The 25,589-nt window shown below is 42.2% G+C and overlaps 1 protein-coding gene across 2 annotated transcripts in view; it reads left to right on the top strand.

The window, feature by feature from the left end:
- The window catches only part of Rh50 (Rhesus blood group-associated glycoprotein Rh50), a 45,257-nt gene that overhangs the window by 5,808 nt on the left and 13,860 nt on the right, over nt 1-25,589 (top strand). For both annotated transcript variants that reach the window (XR_008407507.2, XM_053780879.2), the window contains exons 2-4: nt 9,875-9,993; nt 18,274-18,457; nt 18,738-18,888. Coding sequence is in view for 1 of the 2 variants with exons in the window: in XM_053780879.2 (XP_053636854.1) it covers nt 9,875-9,993; nt 18,274-18,457; nt 18,738-18,888 (454 nt within the window). In the remaining variant the exon portion in view is untranslated. The remainder of the gene's footprint in view (nt 1-9,874; nt 9,994-18,273; nt 18,458-18,737; nt 18,889-25,589) is intronic.

Raw genomic sequence — 25,589 nt, 5'->3', positions numbered from 1 at the left:
GGGATGAACTAGGATAATGTGTGATGTCACGCGGATGTTAATTGAAGAAACCGAGATTCTTCAGTCGTTTGTAGAGAGTGGAACTTAAACTCCACACACCTTTTGTCTAGTCCAGATAATTTTAATTTTCTGCTCACATCTAATGTTAGGCATGTTGAGCCGTACATGGTGATTTAGTTTGAGGCTTAAAGTGAAGCACAGCCTATTAAGGAGGTGGATCTGATAGGTTATTGATGTGTTTTGGGACGCGATACACAAGAAATTTGCCTTTTTTGAATTCCCCTGATTTTCATACATTCACTGTGTATAGTTTTTTATATGCTGGATTTATCGAGTTATAATTTCCACTGATTTAATTTCCGGAGTATTGAGTTTGAAAAGTACCTGCCTAGTAGGGGCCACTTGACATGTTGCCATACCCTTCTTATCTTCTGCTTACAAATATAGCAAAATTCCTCTTAACAAATGTCAGCGTATTACATCAACTTGTTGAATGAAGGGAACAATAACACGCATTGTCAGCAGACGCGGCATAACACTTGTTCAGGAATGTTAACTTTGTTGTCTTCCATTGTGAACCTGTCATTCTTTTGCCTTTCAAGAAGCAGTCAAATTTTCTCCAGTCTTCGTCAGTGAGTGATGAGGTTTTCTCGAGTTGTGTATCTGTCAGTGTATACGGCAAGTCTTTGCATATCTGCCTGTGGTTATGTTAAGCAGTCCAGGAATTTGGTATACAATATATCATTGTCCATCCCAGAGGAAGAGACTTACGTTCGATCTGTTTTTCCAACCACACTCGTTTGGAATTGAACATTTGTTAGGTAAGGTTCGTCAGGAAACAGGACATGCGTGTCCTGACGTGGGTCTTAGTCACAGGATGACCCTCCAGTGGAGCTTTTGGTCATCTGACAGAGGCCTTCCGCTGGCTTACCGGTCCATCCCTTTAAAAATTACGGTTATGAACATCTGTACATGCTCTGCACTATGGTGTGAAGTCATGTTGGTGCCCTGGACAAGTCTGGGTCCCAGGTAATGAACGGACGGATGCATACTCGAAGGCTACTTCCCTCTATAGCACACTTTTGCTCTTGCTGTTTCATGGACCACTTACATTGATACATTCTGTGAAAGTGGCAGGCCCTGTGGACCCTATAGAATAGTAAAAAAAAAAGTTATGCAAGAGGTCTACAGGTTTTGGGCTTTTGATCCTGTTTTCAACAGGTCACTAGAAATGATTCTGTAAATTGAGAATAGAGTACACGTACTAAAGTTACGTACTCGCAGGTACTCCTGCCCCTCTGTAAACTTGAGGTATGCAGCTGATAAAACATTTTACTTGGAAAAACGCTTCGCCATTATTACAAAAGTTTTGTATTAATTACCGGCATACCAGTAGAGACTTCGGGAAATTTTTTAACTTAATATTTATGTATTGATTCAGGTTATTTTAGCTTCCGATTTTTTTGTGCACGAGTTTTTTTTTTTTTTTTTTTTTTGAGATGGGTGGATTTATCTTACTAGTATACGACGATATTTTTTTGACAAGTGTGCTGCATAACTTTTATAGGTCAGATTCTCAAATATTGCACCTTGTTTTCCGAACATCTTTTGCATTTCTTAGCAGGTTTTATTGATACTTGAAGTATAGCTCTGTCCAGTATGTCAAAAAGTTGCATTTCTAATTTTAATGGTGTTAGGTCTTGCCAGGGAGGGGGGGGGGGTGCTTGGATATTGAAGGACTTGATAGAGAATTGGAGCTTCCCTTTCTTGGATCAAACGTGATTGCCTCCCATTCCCAAGGCACCTCCTCGGATATAATTAGATTTAGAACACTTGTACTGGTGGCGTTTTCTTGCAGATGTTGACTATGTGCTACTGACTTGTATTGGACCTCTGTCCCCACACGGGTTTACAGCTTGTTTTTAATGTTTATTTATTGTATATATGTAGTTCTAATGAAAACAATAGCAACACTCTCTTCAAAAGAGCTCGTAATAATTATCAAAATAACACCTTGGGTAAGGAGGCCAAGGTGTTACTCTCGAGTAGAGGGTCGGAAAGGTTACAAGGTAGCATATAATGTCCCTGAGATAAGTAGTCAGAAAGGTTACAAAGTGCTGCATAGGTATCCCCCCCGAAAGGGAGTCAGCGAAATTATCAGGCGCCACATAGATGCATCAACCACCTTACCCTTCCAGGGTAGGGAGTCAGGAAGGTTACAAGGCGCCACACAGGGAGGCGAGGACGGACAGTACATCAGCGGGACGAGTAATATTTTGTAAAGTATTAGACCACAAGTGAAGGTGTTAGCTAGCGTGTAACTGAAGCCGTCAAGGCGTCTGTGTGACGACTGCTGGGTGAGGGGGTGATGAAGATTAATGGAGTTTAAAGCCTATCTGTTAAACGTGGGTCATTAATACTGCTTGTAGCCTGTTCACCACTAGTCAAGAATATTATATTCCCTGAAATAGGAATTAAGGTAAACCATGTATCTACGATGAGAGGTGTACACCTCTCGGTGTATACATCCTGGGAAGGGCAGCCAGCCAGGCAGATAATATGGAGAAGCGAGAAAAAGAGAAGGATCAACAGTGGTTTTCTTGGATCACTTTGTGTATCTCATGCATCTTATGGACGGCAGTTAAGAGATTACTATAGAGGTAAACAATGAGTCCAGACACTAGGAACCAATGTATGGATACCTAAGTTATAGCAATGAACTATTTACAAAGTGATCCACTTTGTAAATAGTTCATTGCTACTATAACTTAGCTATGCATATATTGGTTCCTAAAGTCGGTGCCGGATCAGCCGGGCTGTGATTCGTACGTTGGACTGTGTGCGGCCAGCAGTAACAGCCTCGTTGATCAGGCCCTAATCCACCTGGAGGCCTGGTCGTGGACCGGGGCGCAAGGGGCGTTGATCCCCAGAATACCCTCCAAGTAGTACCTGAACCCACTGTTTGCCTCTGTAGTAATCTCTTAATCACGTAGGTTCCAACAGAATTGTGAAAGAGGATCAGATTTCAGGCTTCACCTCTCTACCGACACCACTTGCGAGTCAGCTCGCTTTTCACACTTTCTGCAACTCCTCACACTTAATGTATTCATCTTAATGAAGATAAACGTGCGGGTGAGAGCACGCAGATCACACCAGTGGATGTGTGGTTCCACTCTAAGGTCCTGGACCAGTCAAACAAGATTTATTTAAAAATCTTAGTTTCTTAATTGCTTATGATAATTATCAGTTGGTACCAAAAATTACGTTAAATGTTGTATGAAAGGAATATTTGTGCACAGGTTTCCCCTCAAGGGAGGTTCCTTGACGCTGGTGAGGGGCTCTTGATCTAGGGAATTGGATGTCAGCTCCAATTCCCTGAATTAAGCCTGAATAACTTCCATCCCCCCTTCCACAGGCGCTGTATAATCCTACGGGTTTAGCATTTCACCATGATTATAATATAATAATGTGCACAGGTTTAATAAGACGTTTATATATGGTTATAAAACTTGTTGGCTTTACAGTATTTTTTATTAAGGACCTTCTCTAAATGAGCTTAAGATATAGCCTTATATTTTTAAAGGGGTGCAAAGGTAAGCCGAGGGAAGGCTTCGGTCAGATGACCAATAACTCCAGTGGTGTATACCTGGAGAGAGTTCCGGGGGTGAACGCCCCCGCGGTTCAGTCTGTGACCAGGCCTCATGGTGGATCAGGGCCTAATCAACCAGGCTGTTAATTCTGGCCGCACGTAATCCAACGTACGAACCACAACCCGGCTGGTCAGGTACTGACTTTAGGAGCCTGTCCAACTCCTTGAAGACAGCCAGGGGGTCTGTTGGTAATCCCCCTTATGTATGCTGGGAGGCAGTTGAACAGTCTTGAGCCCCCGACACTTACTGTGTTGTCTCTTACCGTGCTAGTGGCACCTCTGCTTTTCATTGGGGGGTCATTTAACCAAGACCCGCGTCAAGAAACACTTTCCTGACGAATCTTGCATAGCCTAATGTAGCTCCTTAAGTCAGTCACCTAAAGGAACTTAAGCGTTGTGTAGCTCAGTGCTCGTATTGATAATATTGAATGTGTGCAAGTGAAGTGGAAAATGTTTCAAATTAGTATTTTTTTTCCTCAGGTCAAAGAAAATACCCCCCCCCCCTCCGACAACACACTATGGCGGGTGCTCCTCAGTACCACTTGGTATACTCTCCACACCTGTTATGTATAACCTTATCAATATTTATAGAGGTCCGTGTTGCTTAACAAATATAACTTGAGTTATGCTGACTAGTAATACTGTAATTCTTAGTGCATATTTTTCTTTTTTTTTTTTTCTTAATTTTTATTTTCTCTTCACTTTCAAATTTAAACGCCCGATATCCTCTGTGAAAATGCATTCATATAATTTGTTTTACAGTCGTTTTGCACTTCATTTAATCACTGTTCTCGCCTACGAATAATCTAACAAATCTCATTTTTTTTCCAATTTGAAATGGTTTAGAATTTTCCTTGCTTTTAAGAATGGTCAAAAATCTAAAATCACTTTAAACTCTTGTACATAAACGTATAATTAAATCATTATCTTTTAACTGAACAAATTTTAATTATAAATGAACAAATATTAAGTATTAGCCGCTGTTAAGATTGTCTTGGCATTAGTTAGCCTATTAAATTATGCTATAAATTTCCGTATCCTGTTCGAGGGAGGTTCATCGATGCCGGTGAGGGGAACCTCGAAGGAATTTCACCTGTGCTCTCCTTCCTTGGATCGAACCTGAATGCCTCCCTCTTCCCCAGGGGGTATATGACCCCAACGAGCTTAGCGCTTCTCCCTGAATCTAATTCCTATCTCTCAAGTCTGTTCCCTATGTAGGTTTAGCGCTTCCCTTTGAATGTTCACTATGTAATGTTGCTCTGCTGCCCTTAGCATTTATACCTGGTTGCCTAATTGATTCAGGATATTACAGATATTATGAAAATATCTGTAGTAGACAGTTCTGCCTAATTGCTAGTTGAACGAAGGTATTCCTTTAATAGCTTATTCTGCAGCTGGTATCTTGACTTGTTCCTGATCCACCTATCTGGTGCCTCAGATTGTTCTTGTGTGCGCTGACCCCCTTTCTCCTCCATGTGTTTCATTATCCTCAAAGGAGACGATGAACAAGCTGGACTCTACCACTCATCAATTCAGCAATCTCATCATTCCTGGCACTGGTTAATCTCCTCGTTCTGCCGGCCACCGGTTGAAGAGGTTTTAAAAGGCTGGCTGACGGCCTGTGGGTTGCTGAGAATTTTAATTACCGTAAAGCATCCTTGAATAACGAGCGAGAGAGAACCTGTTCTAATGAATGGTACTGATTACTGAACAGTCCTCTAGATAAAAGCGTGTCCTTTAATACCACAGGATTCGGTTCTTCGCTAGAGAAGATGCTCGGTAAAATCTATTTCATAGTATATTTATCCTAGTACTGCTGTAGTGTTAGTTAATACAATTGAGAGCTTGAGATAGTTTTGGAACTCCGGAGAGAGGGGGGGGGGGATACTTATAATACACAAATGTAATAAATGTTGAATTTAGTAATGATTGATTTGACAGCATTATTAACAACATATCAGGAACATGGTCCAGGAACTGGACCTTAGGTTGATACATGTCTAGGTTTTCTTTAAATATGGGGGCCATTTTTTCAAAATGTTTTCTCGTATCCCAAAAATAAAAATAGCCAATGTTGAAGCCAAAACAGAAACCATCCATCTTGTGCATGTGTAAAACTTATTTATAAAGAGAATCTTGTAACATATCTCCAACAATTAAAAATTTAAATATTCCATTAAGAGAAAACCGGCCGTAACATAATTTGGACTGTAAAAAATAGTAAAATGTTAAGTCAGAGGGTAATACAGACGGTGGGAATTGTGTAGGAAGACTGTACCAGAAGGGTTAGTAGTATGTGGTTGAGGTCAGAGAGTCTTCAGTTTTCTAAGTGAAGCAATACTCCAGTTAGGGATAGAACTCAGTTTTCTAAGTGAAGCAATACTCCAGTTAGGGATAGAACTCAGTTTTCTAAGTGAAGCAATACTCCAGTTAGGGATAGAACTCGCGTATATCTGATCCTATGCAATAATTCTTGGGTAAGTCTTGTTTTTCAGCACAGTAAAGATATCGTTATAAGTATTTAGTAAAAATTCGTTGCTTCTCGCGTCCCACAGTGACCAACCCCACCCAGCTATGTGGGTGTCCACTTGATGGATCATTGAGTTATATTGACCCTCTCCATAAGTTTTATTTGCCGCTATTACCTACTTTGGTACTTTGGCAGTCGTATGGTGGAAATTTGTATTGCTTTTGTTTTCAATATTTTTTATACTTTTTGTCAGTGTTGCTGGAGATTTAGTTGTATTTTGTTGCCATGAAGAATATATTGTTTTCATTGTTAAGCAGCCAGAATAAAAAATGGCAGCTGCCCATGCTTGTTCTGAACGGCGAAGGAGCTCTTGATCCAAAGAATTGAAGCTAATCTCTCCTTCCTCTGATCAGATCTTCCCTTCCCCCACGCTCGGTCTGCTTAACATTGTGAGCGGTTTAGTCTTTTGTTATAAATGTTGTGGATATTTAACTTTTGTTTAAATTAATACACTTGTGGGTGATGGAGTAAATAATGGATATGGATTATGGAATGCGAGTTATGTTTATTTTGTGATTGTAATTTACATACTATAGGAGTGCACTGGTCATGACTATGACTAGCAATTTGATAATTATACAAATACGCTAAAAAAAATTAGTGAATAACAAAATGGTTCTGATGATTTGTAATCAAGATAAATGCCCCCCAGTCCTTCCATTCCCAGGCTCTGCATGACCCTCATGGGTTTACCTTAACTGCCCAGTATCTGTCTGTTGTCAGAAATGCCCTGGGAGGGGTGCCCGGGTGAAACCCTGTAGGGGGTGCCCGGGTGGAACCCTGTAGGGGGTTCCCGGGTGAAACCCCTGTAAGGGGTGCCCGGGTGAAACCCTATAGGGGGGTGCCCGGGTGGAGCCCTAGCTTGATGTAGCGTGTGTGAGGAGACGCACTAAGGACCTGTCACATTGAAAGGTTAAAAGAGTTTAGTTGAACGCCAGAGAACGAAAAGAGCTGTTCTGTAATACATTGATATGCCAAGAAGAAATTCAGCGTACAGTTTGATTGCAGGGAATTGACGAGCTTCAACCCACTGAGCAAACTCCAGATCTGAGGTCAGGGATTTGCTTCTTGTGGCATTTGATTATCCACACTTATTACAAACAAATACACAGCGTTGTCTAGGTCCTCTGAGCTGTATGTTGACGCATCAGACGTGCTTTTATTCGTGCCTTGATTTTTAAATGCTGCAGATTAATGTTCGGGTGATAATTTTAACTTGTGTGTTTGTGACTTTTTTTATGGTTAATTTTAGTTTGTTTATGCGGGGCCTGGTCATGGACCGGCCACGGGGGCGTTGACCCCCCGGATCACCCTCCAGGTATGCCTTTTATTGAACGTTAAATATTCTCATAGATGTGAATGATCTATTAAACTCCCTTGTGAAACGATATTGTATTCATGTTATTAGATTACTACTTTGGGGGACGTTTTCTATTAATATTCTGACTTCAGATAGACGTACACTTGTGTCCATTTTACGTAATTCTGCTGTATTTTTAGCATGGACGTATATTTTTTTTATAACATATTACCTTCAAAATATAGAATAGTTTCACTGTGTGACGGACAAGTTACTTGTATAAGTCAATTTTTTAAACTGGTGGGTATTGTGTGGTGTCGGCACGCACCTCTCTCTCCTAAGAGGTACCCAAAGTCAACTCAACTTTTCCTCTGATATTAAAGCTTTCATTTTTCCTTAGGTTACATAATCCTTTGAAACTTAATTTTAGACAGGACTTAAAAAAATCTATGCGAATATCACTTTAGTCCGCGATTGAGTTGATTTGTTCCTGTGTGCTGGTGTATTTTCCAGTGTTGTGCCTAGGGGTAACTTTCAACATCTGTTGTCTGGTATTCAGGAACTCCTTAACGCATCAACATTGTTCTCTGGAACGAGAGAACTGATATGTATATGGGTACATAAGGATCTGCACACTATAAGTTATTGGAATGAAAGCTATGGGAGAAGCTCGGAATAGTGAAGAACTGGGGTATCATGGGTACAATTCTAGAGAACTGTTAGCATCCATTGCTCAAGATTGAAGTGCTAAAAGTGCCAAAGTAGCTGTGTGGGCCTGGGGGCCTCTATCACAAATTTGAACCCGGTTGACCAGGTCTTGGCTTCAGTTCAGAAGAGCCCTAGAAAACGGTCATAGGTAAAGCACCCCTCAAGGAAGGTTCCTTGATGTTGGTGAGGGGCTCTTGATTTAGGGAATTGGATCTGTGCTCCAGTTCCCCGAATTAAGCCTGAATGCCTTCCACATCCCCCCCCAGGCGCTGTATAATCCTCCGGGTTTAGCGCTTCCCCCTTGATTATAATAATAATAATAGGTAAAGCACACCGGTAAAAGTATTTATTCTTTGTCTTTGTGTTAATGGTTTGCTTCTGTTAGCATTGCTTCCGTCACGTCTGCTTTGCATTTGACGTGTTCTTCCACTGTACTAATTTCATGAAATGGGGAAACTCGTGTGGGTCATTAAGTACAGTGGTGGAGGCGCTATCCTTGTTACGCTAAATTCGCTAATTACACATTGATTTCTGACCAGCCAAGCTGTTGTCAAATGATTTGCATTCTGTATTCTGCTTAAATAACTAAACGTTCTTTTGTTTCTGGTTTGTTTTAATGAATCTGGATTTCTAAGTGAAGTACTCCATGTTGTTTTTTCATCGTTTACTTTATTTTCTCTATTCCAGAAGATAAGTCAGATTAGTTTCAAGTCTTGAGGGCTACTATAGTTTGGTATGTTTTCATTCATTAATACAGCATTAGGCTCGCAAAAGGTCTCTGGTTCAATCTTTTAAGAACCGTGGGTAGACTTCTTTTCTCCTTGGCATCAAATAATTGCACTAAGTTGACTAACTTCTCCATATCTTGGAGGACACAGGACCACCAACGGAAAATTACCACACTGCTTTCTTGGATCATCCTTGGTTAACCCTTCAGTTGGTGGAGGCTCGATCCTGTCTACCAGGGGAAGACAGTGCTTTGTCGCCAAGCAGCGCTGTATAGCCCTTGTGGTTTAGCGCCTTTTTTTATTATAATATGATGTCGCCAAGAGTACACTAAATAAAAGATGAAAGGTGTCTGTGGGAACCCGGGTTTACTGTTGTGTAGTCACGTCTGTAACTTTTTTTTTTTTTTTTTGCAAAGTATCAATTTGATTATTTTTTTATTTAGTTTTGGCGTTTTGACACAGATGATGATCAAACTAAATGTAAATTATGTGATCAGGCATATGGTCACTGTCTTGAACACTATGTGCTTAATTGTCCACTTATTGAGGAATACAGAGACAGTATAATAACGTATGTGACATGTCAAGATATCTTATTAATGAAAATCAGATACCAGATATACTAAGCATATTTCCTAAATTTGCTTGTAACAAATAATTGAACTATAGATATGTAGATATAAATCCATATGTATTCCTGTTAACCCTTTGGGGCCTAGTTCCTAGGCTTTTTGTGTATCCACATGCTCTCGCGCTACCGTCCACAGGATGGATATGAGTGCACAATAAACTAGCCACTTCGGTGGCAAAATCTAATCTAAAATCTAGAGCATTTTCAAAGTAAACTCCAAAGTTTTATTAAATGAAACTTTCAACACGCTGAAGTCAAATTTTAAGAGTTACCTGAGTTCATATCAGTTTGTTTTAATAAGTACGCGATGCTGCCTCTCCACCCCCAGGTACAGCCCAGATGCAGACGCCCGCCACCACCCCTTACCGGAGAACGCCACGAAGGTGGAGACTAAGATGGCTCACCACAGCAGTGGCGACCCGTGGATCCACGCCAGGACCTACCCTAGTGAGTGTTTCTTACTCTCATGTTGCCGTCTGTGACTAGTGTTCTTGTTTTCTTCTTCTAACCATAACTATTGGTAAGGGCCCCCTCAAGGAGGTTCCTTGATGTTGGTGAGGGGCTCTTGATCTAGGGAATTGGATCTGTGCTCTAGTTCCCTGAATTGAGCCTGAATACCTCCCCTCCCTTCACATGCGCTGTATAATCCTATGGATTTAGCGCTCCCCCATGATTATAATAATATTGGTAAGGGTAAGCAACGTCAATATTATTGTTACTCACTGCTGCTTTTTTTTTCTGCTGCTTAGGTTGGCTCCCTTTGCCGGGGTTTGCCAGGCAACACCTGCCAAAGCCTGTAGTTACGTAGATACACTGGTATTGCTCTATTAGTGGGTGTGGGAGGGGACCCCAGTCTTTTTTTCCACTGTGGTGTTGCCCAATTTCTTGGTGTGGAGGAGCTTACTCCTCGGGCCCGTTTAGTTGTACATTTAACATTTTTACCTCGTCGCTCTGCCCATGGCCTTCCCCTTTCTCGGTCTAACCGGTATCAATAACCTGTGTGTGTCAATTAAGGTGATCATGGCACATCAGGAGCCTTGTTTTCTGAAGTATTGACCACATAACTGGTCTTTTATCTCGGGAACAGCCTAGGAATGAAACCACATGTCTGGACCTTCTCACGGAGATACATCTTAAAGATGGTGCTATATACTCCTCTTAGGTAAGGTGTCTTGCATCGTGAAGGAATCCTTGTTATTTCTGTAAGCCTTTTTTTTTCTTGCAATGTTGCGTATGCATTTGACGTTATCCGGGTTGAGAGATTCTGGAGACAGGATCTCTGTTGTCTTGAGGTTAATTAACCTGTCTGACATGAACAACTGCCTCTCGCTCATTACCTTGCATTAATTTGGGTTGTTAATTAGAACATTCTTGGAGCATATCCATGTGCTGTAGCTTTTGCAATATCTGCTATGTTTACCCATTAATTCTGCGTGATCTACATTCACATTAGAAGATATACTCAAGGTTATTTACGTAATGTACCATGAATACTTGACTTGTATGGCCAAAGCTTTGGTAAGAGGGGAAAGGAATATCATGAATAGTGTTGTTCAGACCACTGCCACACAGGATTGGTCACTAGGGAACCCGTGTTGCTTCACCCACCCTACATATTAGCCTTCTGTTTATCAAGTACTCCTTCATCTGGTAGAGTACCTTAGCTGCCGCCCTCCTTCTCTTACCCCCGTCCTTGCCCATGAGAGAGAGTCTTTGTGATGTGCTCGCCGGGTCACCATCTGGAAAAGTCCCGGGCCGGGACAAGGCGAACCTACTACGTCTACATGACTCATGAAATCGAAATGACACTATTGCAAACAAACCATACCACGGGTGGGGATAGAACCCGCGATCTGATCGCGGGTTCTATCCCCACCCGTGGTATGTTTTTTTTTCTACTACGTATGATCTGCTGGTCTGTTTTTTAACGTAAATCTAGAGATATTAACCATTTTGTCTAAAATTCGTTGACTTGTGGCTAGCGACTTTAGTTACTAAGGTTTACCGAATGCTATTTACTTCTAATTATTTAGCTTGCCTAGTGATGAAATTTTTTAACTATAGTAAAATATTAATATGGGAAATTGTCTATAGAAAGCGTTAAATACCTAAATTTTTCTAGTGCTTCGTAATCATGTAAGTAAAATACCCTTTACAAGTATTCCAGACTGGAAAATAATTGCTGTTGAGACCCCTCTCAAAAGCCTTGTGTCTTCTTAGAATATGTAGTCTCTCTTCAATTAAGGTCATCCTGTAATAAAGTTGGTAGAATTCCCGACAATATGTAAAGTAAAAGGACACAAGTGCAACTAATGTGACATTTATTGTGGCAACGTTTCGCTCTCCAGGAGCTTTATAAAGCTCCTGGAGAGCGAAACGTTGCCACAATAAATGTCACATTAGTTGCACTTGTGTCCTTTTACTTTACATAAGGTCATCCTGTCATAGAATACTTAAATTTCGTCTGAATTACTTTGCTTTTTACTGTAGTTTTGTTGATCTGTGATAAACCCAGTCCATACCCGGTGGTATAACTGTCCTCAAAATCGTGAAGATTATGCGTCTGTAATTTAACGTACCATGTCTTATTTTCTTGAACATTGGTAGGATAACCTGGAGTTTACCTGGAGAGAGTTCCGGGGGTCAACGCCCCCGCGGCCCGGTCTGTGACCAGGCCTCCTGGTGGATCAGAGCCTGATCAACCAGGCTGTAGCTGCTGGCTGCACGCAAACCAACGTACGAGCCACAGCCCGGCTGGTCAGGAACCGACTTTAGGTGCTTGTCCAGTGCCAGCTTGAAGACTGCCAGGGGTTTGTTGGTAATCCCCCTTATGTATGCTGGGAGGCAGTTGAACAGTCTCGGGCCCCTGACACTTACTGTATGGTCTCTTAACGTGCTAGTGACACCCCTGCTTTTCATTGGGGGGATGTTGCATCGTCTGCCAAGCCTTTTGCTTTCGTAGTGAGTGATTTTCGTGTGCAAGTTCGGTACTAGTCCCTCTAGGATTTTTCAGGTGTATATAATCATGTATCTCTCCTGCCTGCGTTCCAGGGAATACAGGTTTAAGAACCTCAAGCGCTCCCAGTAATTGAGGTGTTTTATCTCCGTTATGCGCGCCGTGAAGGTTCTCTGTACATTTTCTAGGTCAGCAATTTCACCTGCCTTGAAAGGTGCTGTTAGTGTGCAGCAATATTCCAGCCTAGATAGAACAAGTGACCTGAAGAGTGTCATCATGGGCTTGGCCTCCCTAGTTTTGAAGGTTCTCATTATCCATCCTGTCATTTTTCTAGCAGATGCGATTGATACAATGTTATGGTCCTTGAAGGTGAGATCCTTCGACATGATCACTCCCAGGTCCTTGACGTTGGTGTTTCGCTCTATTTTATGGCCAGAATTTGTTTTGTACTCTGATGAAGATTTAATTTCCTCGTGTTTACCATATCTGAGTAATTGAAATTTCTCATCGTTGAACTTCATATTGTTTTCTGCAGCCCACTGAAAGATTTGGTTGATGTCCGCCTGGAGCCTTGCAGTGTCTGCAATGGAAAGACACTGTCATGCAGATTCGGGTGTCATCTGCAAAGGGAGACACGGTGCTGTGGCTGACATCCTTGTCTATGTCGGATATGAGGATGAGGAACAAGATGGGAGCGAGTACTGTGCCTTGTGGAACAGAGCTTTTCACCGTAGCTGCCTCGGACTTTACTCTGTTGACGACTACTCTCTGTGTTCTGTTAGTGAGGAAATTATAGATCCATCGACCGACTTTTCCTGTTATTCCTTTAGCACGCATTTTGTGCGCTATTACGCCATGGTCACACTTGTCGAAGGCTTTTGCAAAGTCTGTATATATTACATCTGCATTCTTTTTGTCTTCTAGTGCATTTAGGACCTTGTCGTAGTGATCCAATAGTTGAGACAGACAGGAGCGACCTGTTCTAAACCCATGTTGCCCTGGGTTGTGTAACTGATGGGTTTCTAGATGGGTGGTGATCTTGCTTCTTAGGACCCTTTCAAAGATTTTTATGATATGGGATGTTAGTGCTATTGGTCTGTAGTTCTTTGCTGTTGCTTTACTGCCCCCTTTGTGGAGTGGGGCTATGTCTGTTGTTTTTAGTAACTGTGGGACGACCCCCGTGTCCATGCTCCCTCTCCATAGGATGGAAAAGGCTCGTGATAGGGGCTTCTTGCAGTTCTTGATGAACACGGAGTTCCATGAGTCTGGCCCTGGGGCAGAGTGCATGGGCATGTCATTTATCGCGTGTTCGAAGCCATCTGGCGTCAGGATAACATCGGATAGGCTTGTGTTAATCAAATTTTGTGGCTCTCTCATAAAAAATTCATTTTGATCTTCGACTCTGTCTGGTTAGCGGTTTGCTAAAAACTGAGTCATATTGGGACTTGAGTAGCTCACTCATTTCCTTGCTGTCATCTGTGTGGGACCCATCTTGTTTAAGTAGGGGCCCAATACTGGACGTTGTTCTCGACTTTGATTTGGCATAGAAGAAATACTTTGGGTTTCTTTCGATTTCATTTATGGCTTTTAGTTCTTCCCGCAATTCCTGACTCCTTTAAGATTCCTTTAGCTTAAGTTCGATGCTTGCTATTTCTGACCAGTGTCTCCCTACGCATTTCAGATATATTGACCTCTTTTAGCCGCTCTGTTATTCTTTTCCGTCGCCTGTAAAGGGAGCGCCTGTCTCTTTCTATTTTACATCTACTCCTCCTTTTTCTTAGAGGAATAAGCCTTGTGCATACATCGAGTGCCACCAAGTTAATCTGTTCTAGGCATAAGTTGGGGTCTGTGTTGCTTAGTACATCTTCCCAGCTTATATCGGTTAGGACTTGGTTTACTTGGTCCCACTTTATGTTTTTGTTATTGAAGTTGAATTTGGTGAATGCTCCCTCGTGACTAGTCTCATTATGTCGGTCTGGGGCTCCACGCATACATGTCTGAACCTCAATTATGTTGTGATCTGAGTATATTGTTTTTGATATGGTGACATTTCTTATCAGATCATGATTGTTAGTGAAGATGAGGTCTAGTGTATTCTCCAGTCTAGTAGGCTCTATTATTTGCTGGATAAGATGAAATGTGTTGATTTTTTTTTTTAATCGGGAGGGTTAGCCACCCAGGTTAACTCAGTGCGTCATCGAGGACTATCTTATTACCACTGGCGTCCTTCAATCTTGTCCAGCAGGATGCAACCCACACCAATCGACTAACACCAAAGTTATCTTATTACTGCTAGCGTTTCCACCCGTGCCGGGAATCAAACCACGGACTGTGTGTGTGTGTGTGTTAGTTACCATTTTGTCCGAGGCAAATGTCAATTAGACACTAGGCCTTTTGTGTGTGTGTGTGTGTGTGTGTGTGTGTGTGTGTGTGTGTGTGTGACAGCGTTGCTAACCTACTGTATGTCTTCTCTCTCTGGGATTATAGGGCATTGTTGTCAATGCCCGTGAGTGGCTCTTGATCCAACATTGATCCTCACATTGAATCAAACCTGAATTCTAGTGTTTACCACTGATTAATATAAATGTCATTGTGTTCTGGTATATAATGTATCCCCCCCCCTTCCTCCCAGGTTCCGGGCAGTTATCCCTTTAAGATGGCGCCTTGATGCTGGTGAAGGGCTGGCAGGGGTAAAGAAATGAAGGTTTGAGGGAATGTTAACCCCATATTAAGAGATCAGGTGTCCCGTGGCTCCGTTGGTAGCGCGCACTGCTCACAGCCTGGTTGATCAGTTCCTGATCCACTATGAGGGCTGGTCACAGACCCTCTCCAGGTATACTTCAGGTATATACAGTGAGTGGGGGTTCGATCCCGGTCAGGGTGGAAACGTTGAGCATGTTTCCTTACACCTGCTAACCCTGTTCACTCAGCAATGAGTAGGTACCTGGGTGTTAGCAGACGGGTGTGGGTTGCATCCTGGGGAGTACTCACCTATTTGTGGTTGCAGGGGTCGATTCGTAGCTCCTGGCCCCGTCTCTTCACTGACCGCTACTGGGTCTTCTCCCTGCTCCATGAGCTTTCGTACCTCGTCTTAAAACTATATATGGTTCCTGGGTGGTAATATACCATAGTTAGGGCTGGGCTTTGAAATGAGCTGAGATAGGATAACTCTTAGCCTGTAAACTTGAATGTGTAAAATAAAAAGAAAAGGGGGGGGGCTTGGGCTGTGTACGGCAAGATTGCTGGGAGGGAACTGACCCTTCTGATTACTGGTGTGGTAGTTATGGATGACCTGAATTAATTAAAAGCCTTTCAAAACAGATGTAGAGCATCAATATTATTATAATCAAAAAGAAGCGCTAAACCACAAGGGCTATACAGTAGAGCATCAACAGTGACCATGCAAGTTCGGGCACCTGACTTACATGTTAAAATCTGTCTTCCTATTTACTTAAGCTTTCCCTGTTACTGGGCCCACCTACTTGTTATGTCAGCTGCTGTCCTGATCAGGTCGTCCTTGAACGTGATTCATGAATTAATTACACAGAAACGTTATGCACATAGCAATGAATCCTGAACCAGTTAGCCAGCCTAGTCTGACCCGTGCATATTGACGTTCTTGGAGTGGTACTGGCCTGGACTAGTCTAACAATGGTGGTAATGCTTCATTGGTATCCGCGTGTTAGCTATAGGTGGCGGTGCAAATGATGCAACAGCACCATTGTTAGAAGTGATCAAGGTCCCAGGACCGAAACGTTTTCTAATAAATATGTCAGTGTTTGCTTACGTGTCTTTCTAAACCACCATTATCACTACCACCACGCACCAACGTGGCTTTTTTTCGGCTTCACTTGTTAGGAGTGACTGCAGCGATCTCGGGAAAACTGTTTTGTCGGTACCTGACCAGCCGGGCTGTGGCTCATACGTTGGATTGCGTGCAGCCAGCAGTAACAGCCTGGTTGATCAGGTTCTGATCCACCATGAGGCCTGGTCACAGACCGGGCCGCGGGGGAGTTGACCCCCGGAACTCTTTCCAGGTAAACTCCAGGTAGTAAGTTATTTTAACATGTAATATTTGTTTTATTCATCTAATTGTAGTATCTTCATTTCCCATGTTTTGTTTTATTGCCAAAAGTACTAAATTATCTAGTAAAATTGCTTACGTACACACACTCAAAAATGCAGCTGGTATTCCTGAGTATTCTGAGTGATGGTTCTCATAAATTGGAGCACACATAAATAACTGGGCCTCTACCGTTCAAATTGAACTGTACCTGGAGTCTACCTGGAGGGTATTCTGGGGATCAACGCCCCCGCGACCTGGTCCACGACCATGCCTCCCGGTGGATCAGGACCTGATCAACGAGTTAGCCAAACTCCTCGCACTCTGCGTCACTGTATCAAAGGTTAACACTTTAATTGTAACCGATTCTTTATCATCCATAAATGTTCGTAACTCTTAAGTATCAATTGTGGCACACTTGTCAGAAACCAGACACAGGTAGTATTGTGAACAGTGGGGTCACAGTACACCTGTGGATTTCATCTTGCATTGGTCTTCAGATGCAGTCATGTGCTTTTGGAGAGGAAGTGGATTACAATCTTGGGCTGTCAGCAATTTGAGAACAATAACGAAAGGAACTTCAGTTGAACTTCATTGATCAAGACTGAGGAAAACTGACACCAGTCAATCCATCTGTCATCATTGTCATGCAGGAGAAGCCATATGTCTAGGCTGCATTTAACAACATAAGCAGACTCTTGGATGTCACTACCACCCGGCTCCGGCTGGGTTACCAATATCTCTGGGTGGTTAAATCACCACCAAATGTAGACCAAACTAAATGTAAACTTTGCCAGATGGACAATCGTCACACCTTATGTACTGGAATGAAATAAAATTAATGAATTCAGAGACAACTCAGACGTGCTCAAGAAATGCCTAAAGTATTGTATCAATGGTATATTACCAGCCATTGTGGAAAAATACCTTAATTTTTGACCACTGTACTTAACACATTACCACAAACTTTTCTGTGTGACCTTGTTCATATTGCTGTAAATAACTCATTAAAGGTGCCTGGTGGCCAAAGCTCTCGCTTCACAGAGTGAGTGTCAGGGTTTGATTCCAGGCTAGGTTAGAAACATTGGGCGTGTTGCCTTACACCGGTTGTCTGTTCACCATCAGTAAAATAGGTACCTGGGTGTTAGTGGACTGGTGTGGGTCGCATCCTGGGACAAAATGACCTAATTTGCCCGAAATGCTCTGCATAACAAGTGGCTTTCTATATAGTAGTTGTTGTTATTATAATCAAGGGGAAACGCTAAACCTGTAGGTTTATACATCTGTGGGGGTGGGGGGGTGGAAGGTATTCAGGGAACTGGAGCACAGATCCAATTCCCTGTATCAAGAGCCCCTCACCAGCATCAAGGAACCTTCCTTGAGGGGTCTATATAGTAGTATGTCATTGATGTCAGCTAGACCTGTATACCTTGTACATGTAGAAATATTATTATTGTGATTGTAACTGGATATAAACATGTAAATAATTCTTTACTAAGTGCTGTAACTAGTTTAGTGATTAGAACTTTGCAACCCAGTCCCTGGACTCATTATTTGCCTCTATAATCTTTTTGACTACTGACCATGGGATGGGTATGGACTGCATAAAGATATTAACTAACCCTCCAACTTTTCCCACAACCCCAACAGAATACGTACAAATGTACATGGCTTTCCATCCTGTCTAGCTTCTCTTTCCTGTTCGTAGTGTTTCAGGATGTACACGTAATGATTTTCGTGGGCTTCGGGTTCTTGATGACATTCTTGAAGAAATACGGATTCAGTGCTGTGGGTCTCAACTTCATGATCTCTGCGTTGTGCCTCCAGTGGGCCATCCTCATCCATGGCTTCTTTCACCTCAAGTATGGCACCATCTTCGTCGACTTGAATTCGTAAGTCTAAGTCGCCATGTGTTCTACTCATTGCATTTTAAGTAATCTTTCTTTCACTGATTAACACGATCATGCCTACCATGTTATCAGGTCAAATTATATAAATACAAAGTAAGAACCTAAAAATGTTAAACTTTCTAAATAGGCCATATATGCATGTTTCCCAGATGCTCTACTTTGTACCCATGTACTCCCTGTGTTGGAATATAAAATCCCACATCATTCTTTTTATTTTTTAATATTACTCGTTTAGTTTAAGTTATATGTAATGTGTAAACAGGCTGCTGGGGGCTGACTTCACGGCAGCTACTGTACTTATCACCTTTGGGGCTGTCTTAGGCAAGACCACTCCCACGCAGCTGATCCTCGTCACCATGATAGAGATCCCGCTTTTTACCATCAACGAGATCATCGGCAGGCAGTACCTAGGGGTAAGTCCTGCTGCCCTGACTTTTTCTAATGCTAGCGGGTCCTCATTCCACAACTTATCGTGACTCACATTCAGAAAGGTGTACTAAAATTTCCAGTGTGCTCTCTGCCCAACCCTGTATACTTCAGACCACACTGTGGACTAGAAGATGCAGTAGTGATTAGCTTTCCTTCATGTATGGCACAAGGTTTTCATACACATGCTGCCATTTTTCACCTAGTAGTAAGTAGGGACCTGGGTGTTAGTACACCATTATGGGTCACATCTCAAGGGGTGGTAGAATACCTAGATCTGGGCTTTGAAATGAGCTGAGGTAGGATAACGGCCCTTTGCCTATAAAATTGATTTGTGTAAAAAAAACTTGGTGCCTGATTCAGATTGGTGTCCCAAAAATTGTATAGGGTTTGGAAGGATGTGGGAGTTTGGATTTCCAACAACAGGAAGTCACTTTCAGACCAATCTGTCAATTGAAGATTGGCCACAAACATCTCGCCCACAGCCACAGGCGCTCCTGCCTCCCCATGTAGCCTGTGGCGTACTGCTGACTAGAACACATTTTAAGTTTGTCCATGGCTTATGCCTTTCAACCTTAGGGATTATATTATTACATGGATGCCTGTAGGGACATCAAGGAACTTTCATGGGAATCCTCTGACATGAATAATTTTATGGTTTTCTTAATTAACGGTGATTATTTAAACTTAGCCTAAATGCTTTCTATTTCTCGGGTGCTGTCAGACCCTGCTTGGAGGTCACGTAGGTATCAGGAATGGGGAGGGTTAGTGATAATGAAGCTTGATCTCAGGGAATGAGAGGGTAATATCATTTCTAGATCAATATTATCATCATCATTATTGACATGGGTTCTGACGAGTGATATCAGGTAGCAATGATGCACATACTTGGTTTATCAGTTTATTGGAGAATGGGGATCTGCCTGTCTTCCACGTCTTGCCTGCCATTGTGCTGTCTCTGGACTGAGGGTGCTGGAGCAAGTGGTGTCTTAGATTATAGTGTGATCACATGACCAACTATAATGGTTATTGGGTGTAACACCTACAGTTACATACAGTACTGACAACTCTGTAAATGCTATGTTATGGTGTCCCCAACGTGTAGGCAACTGAATGGCAGACATAATGGGCAACAGGCAGTTATTCTATATTATGCAAAAGAATATTGTAAAAGGACATATGCTAGATTAGAAGTATAATTAAATGGGGTGGATCATGGAAAATAAAGGAGATTGATAGATCACTATTCAGGTGGTCTATGAATTCTGAGGAAAATTACATACAAAGAGAAAAATATTTAAGTGACAAGACAACTAGATGCACTGAAGTTATTACTATTAAATCTCAGAATTCGTGGAGAACGAGAATAATCAATGTATAAAAAACTTCTAATCCAAAGTAAAAATACACAATTAAGAAATATGACAGTTAAGTAATGACTTAATTCATCTAATCACCTGTATAAAATATAGTGTTTACATTTAACACCAACCCTACTGGGGTGATATTTACATATGCAGAGTGGTCATAAGCTCTAGAGAGGGTCAAATTCAATGGCAATGACTAATACTTGCTGTGACTGAGAGGAATTAACATAAATGGTAATAAGATGAAAGTTAAGACACTTGTGCAACATCTGGGCATAGTCACCAGTGACTATGCCCTCGTCTGCTACACGTCTCTCTTCACTGACACCTACATAAGCGCCAGTCTCCTTACCTGTGCTTCAGAATCTCTACAACTACGGTGTTGTAAACACCACCTCCAAGGCTGAGGGACTGATTACCTCATCTTTTGTATATAGTTCTACTGTTTTCTAATTATGTCCAAGAATTTGTATTGATAAAGCCACTGGATGGCGAAACGTTTACAATAAAGATAACCAGATGTTGCACAAGTGTCTTAACTTTCATCTTGTCGGTATTGTATACCTGTCTTGCACATAAATGGTAATAGCTGAAACCTGAGGTGTGCATCAGTCAGGTTGTTAGAGGTAGAAGGTACTGGGTCAAAATTGTCAACATCTAGCTCACTTGTCTGGGTGCCAGAAGTCTCATCAACTTAGTGTAGTCTAGGTGGGACTCTGCAGTGACTGTTACTGATTTCTCTATGTACTTATTACCACTGAGGCATTCAACAACCTCATAGGGACCAACAAACTTATGGTCAAGCTTTGGCATTGCAGACATCTTGTTAAAATTAGTTAGCAATACCCTCGAGCCTACTTTAATTTTGCTTGGCTTTGCTCAAGTGTTTGTAACTTTGGTAAATTCTGCTGTTGACTTTTGAAGTGTTTCTCAGATTCTCGTAGAAACACTTTGGGCTAAGCTGGTAAAAGCTATTAGAAAGTCACCTTCATTATAACTAGGATTTAGAATAGTGCAGCAACTCATAAGGTAGACGTAAGGTAGGGTCTATGTGGAGTGTGTGTATAGGAGAAATTGTACGCGGAATTGACGTCACACTGAACATCAGCGTGGCTTCACTGTCAGGATTAATCGTTGCTCTGTCATCAAGCACTTAATTATTTATCCTTTCAGTTAAGCAATTGCTGACAGGATGGCATCTCCATAAAATCTATACTGCCAGAGTTACAGTACTCATATGTAAGCAGTGACAACATTTTGCAGTTTACTGGGCTGTATTTCTTGGATCACACAAGTACCCTCATTCTATCACATCAGCTAGGAAAATAATAGCATGGATAATACAAACCTTCAGAGTTAGGGATGCCAAGCCAGTGATTCTTTAAATCGATTGTTCTCTCTAGGCTGGAGTACTGTTGTACTCTAATGGCCCCAGTTCAAGGAATGCAAAATTGCAGACCTGGACAATACAGAGACAGCTTTCGCTGCACATAAGTACAATAAAGCACCTGAATTACTGGGAATGGTTGAAGTCCCTTGACATGTACTCCTTGGAACACAGGCAAGAAAAATACATTATAATCTACACCTGGAAAAAACTAGAGGGACTAGTCCCAAATCTGCACATGGAAATTACTTCCCTCAAAAGCAAAATACTTGGCAGGTGGTGCAACATAACCCCAATGAAAAGTCAGGGGTTCAAGAATATTCAACTGCCTCCCAGGGGGATTATCAATAGCCCCCTGTCTGTCTTCCTGAGGGAGCTGGATAGGCACCTAAAGTTAGTGCCTGACCAGCTGGGCTATGGTTCGTACGTTGGATTACGTGCAGCCAGCAGTAACAGCCTGGTTGATCAGGCCTTGTTCCACTGCAGAACCTAGTCATATACTCCAGGTATCGCACACAGATGCTTATTGCCCTGGAGGGAACGCTGGAAATTAGTCTACAACTTTAGTGTACTCTTTCCCAAGGTTCACTAGTAGTATGGTATACCTGTATGGTCTCTGACCATACAAGAGTTCAACCTGACTTGAGCACACTTGCCAGACAAATCAAATGTAGTTGCAGATATATTATCTCAACACACTAGTGCAGTCATAGCCGATCCTCAATTCATTGCAGAAGATGGAGCATGTGCCCAAAGAACAGATCCATCATGGTCTGGTGTGATTCAATTCCTGCTGAAGGAAGATCAGACTCGGTGAAACCACCAGCTCCCATCCTTGGCTCATGAAGCAAAAACTCCTGTACCGAAGCAGTTCACTGTGTACCAGGTGTAGCACACCCTGGTATGGATCGTTCAGTTAAACAAGCTAGGTTGAAATACTTTTGGCCTTGTATGTCAAACATATTTCAGGGTACATCTGTAGACAGCCTATGCTGTCTGCCAGCTTAGTTCATATTTTGCGGCATTTAAGTGCTGCCCTCTGTAGGCTTACCCAGCTCGGTGGGAAACTGGGCCCATTCGCTCTCACTTCCCTGCTGACTGACTTGAGAGGTACAAGCGCTCCCCTCCAAGGACTGGCTATCGGTCATTCCCTCACATTGCCCGTTGTGTACTCACTCCTTTCGAATTAAAGCCAAACTAGTCCACGGCCGTATCATTGTTACCTACGCTACCTCCATCGGCACTAAACCGTTGTTCAACAGCAAGAAAAGTAATAACACGTCAAGAAATGCAACGTGTAAATGTAACAAGCGCAATGTTGAAGCAAATACTATTCAGGTATACCATACTACTAGTGAACCTTGGAAAAGAGTACACTAAAGTTGTAGATTAATTTCCAACATTCCCTCCAGGGCAATAAGCATCTGTATGTGATACCTGGAGTATATGACTAGGTTCTGCAGTGGAACAGGGCCTGATCAACCAGGCTGTTAATGCTGGCCACACTTAAACCAACATACGAACCACAGCCGAGCTGATCAGGTACTGACTTTAGGTGCCCGTCCAGTGCCTTCTTGACAGACAGGGGCCTATTTGTGATCCTCCTCTATGTATGCTGGGAGGCAGTTGAACAGTCTTGGTCTTTATTTAAAAGCATTTTCGAGATAACATATGCTAGTATCAAGGTCAATTCATTCTATTGCTCCAGAACAAACACCTGACCGGCCAATTAGCAAGGTCTCTGACCATACATCTTGCTAATTGTCCAGTCAGGTGTTTGTTCTGGAACAAAAGAATGAATTGACCTTGATATGTACTAGCATATGTCATAGGGGGATCACAAATAGGCCCCTGTCTGTCATCAAGAAGGAACTGGACGGGCACCTAAAGTCAGTACCTGATCAGCCGGGCTGTGGTTCGTATGTTTAAGTGTGGCCAGCATTAACAGCCTGGTTGATCAGACCCTGATCCACCACGAGGCCTGGTCTCAGACCAGGCCGTGGGGGCATTGATCCCCGAAACCCTTTCTAGGTAAACTTCAGGACCAAGCTATAGCTAATGCTTCTTGCTCAATTACTGTAGATTACATTCAGCCTTGGTGAGGACTCGACTAGCAAATAACTGGCTTATATTTGCTGTTGGTCTTTAGAGCTAGGATAGTACCTAGAACTAACATCTGTTGTCAGATAGAAAGGCTTTATAAAATCTAGAAATGTTAAAACATAAGTTAGCTTGTTTTTTAATGTCCGAAATGTTCTTTGTTGATGGAAGGTCCAAATGAAAGAAGAATCCTTAAGCAACTTAAGAGGAGTTGCAATAGAAGAAAAATTTACAATGAAATCTAAATACCTAAGCCCACAAAGGAACTTTATCTTTAAATTAGCTTCAAGTTTACCAAGTACCAAATCCAATCTTCCAAGATGTCTCCATGTCTTTGTAGGAAGTCTCAGTGCCTGAGACTGTCAGTGTCCTCTTGACACCTGAGGTAGCTGCATACTATTCTGCATGCAAAAAGTTGAGAAATGTTTTTGAGACAGAAGAATGTGGTACCAGTGCCTGACTGCTTCTTCATACTGACGCAGTATGGCTGATCTCAGATCCAAGCTGGTAGCTACAGAATGGTTCGAGCAATGACTTGCTTGGACCATTCAATGCAAATCCTAGTAGATCAGGGAAGTTGATGTGATCTACGAGGAAAGAAGCTGTATGAATGGAGGTGAGCATAATCTGACCTTGGACAAGCAGACTAGAACTGGCCACTCCACTAAAGGTGGTTATTCAAGTAGGTTTTACAAGGACATGATTGACTTGCTTATACTTGAGGCTAGAGCAAAAGGATGTTGAGTTGCTTATCAGAGTCCAAGAACACGTGGACAGGCGCATCAAGCACAGAAGCTTTGCCTAAAGGACCTATTGTTGCATTGGAATAGACATAAACAGGCTGGCAAATCATCAGAGAAGACATTTTTAACTTCATCCCCAAGTGTCTTCGTTAGCAAGAGAATCGGAATCCTTGAGATTGCTTAAGACTTCAAAGGAATTCTGGATAGGGATGGAGTACTCTATGTCACAATTGGACGTTCTAGTTCTAGGAACCACGTTCTCTTCTGTGCTCACTAATGGGATCCCCGAAGGTCTTTCCGTGATGATATACTGATAAGTTAAGCACTCAGATGTGTCATGACCATGTATCATGTGGATAGTGCAGTATGGTGCATTAGTTTGAGGACTTCCTAGAATACAGTACCTCTTGCTGTGAAAGCACGGGCAATCTCCACTAGTCTCTCTCTTTTTACCGCACTTGTAACAATTCTCTTGACAAAGATTGCTATATGAAATTTCTTCACTGATGTTAAGCCAATTACTCGCTGTCATAGCAGAACCACGGAGTTTAAAATCCATAGGAGGAAATGAACCCGGGTCAGCAAATGATCGCGCCCTGAGCAGGACCTCCAAAGGCTCCATATCCATAGTAGGCGGGTTGACTGAATACATTGCTAAAGCAGAAGGTGGTAATAACCGCCTAATAGCACTGAGGGCAGCTATTTTGCCATAGGAAGGGGCAAGTACTTTCCTGCTTTCAGTCATGAAGGTTGAAGAGTTAACTGAAACCATAAATGAGTTCAACAAATTGCATAAACGGGCTGAAAATTGAGTTAGAGTTTCACCTTCAGTTGGTGCTGCAAACGTTAAGTCATGCATGAAAATAGTATAAGGATCAGAGACAGACTCTGCAAATAAATGCCTGTAACAAAGTGCTTCATACTCCGACAAACAGGTGAATTTTTTGCACTCAGGAAGATTGAAGATGGTACCAACCTCTCTAGGTGAAGGACATAGAGAAAGACTGTCTTTAGCTAGTTTAATGATAAAGTCTTCTGAGGCTACACCACCAGCTGCTTTATTCGCAGCATTGCGTATAGCGGTGAACCAG

The sequence above is a fragment of the Cherax quadricarinatus genome, chromosome 75, assembly GCF_038502225.1.
Source record: "Cherax quadricarinatus isolate ZL_2023a chromosome 75, ASM3850222v1, whole genome shotgun sequence".
Lineage (NCBI taxonomy): Eukaryota > Metazoa > Arthropoda > Malacostraca > Decapoda > Parastacidae > Cherax > Cherax quadricarinatus.
The sequence above is the reverse complement of the archived record's forward strand: the minus strand, read 5'-3'. Positions and strand labels throughout refer to the sequence as shown.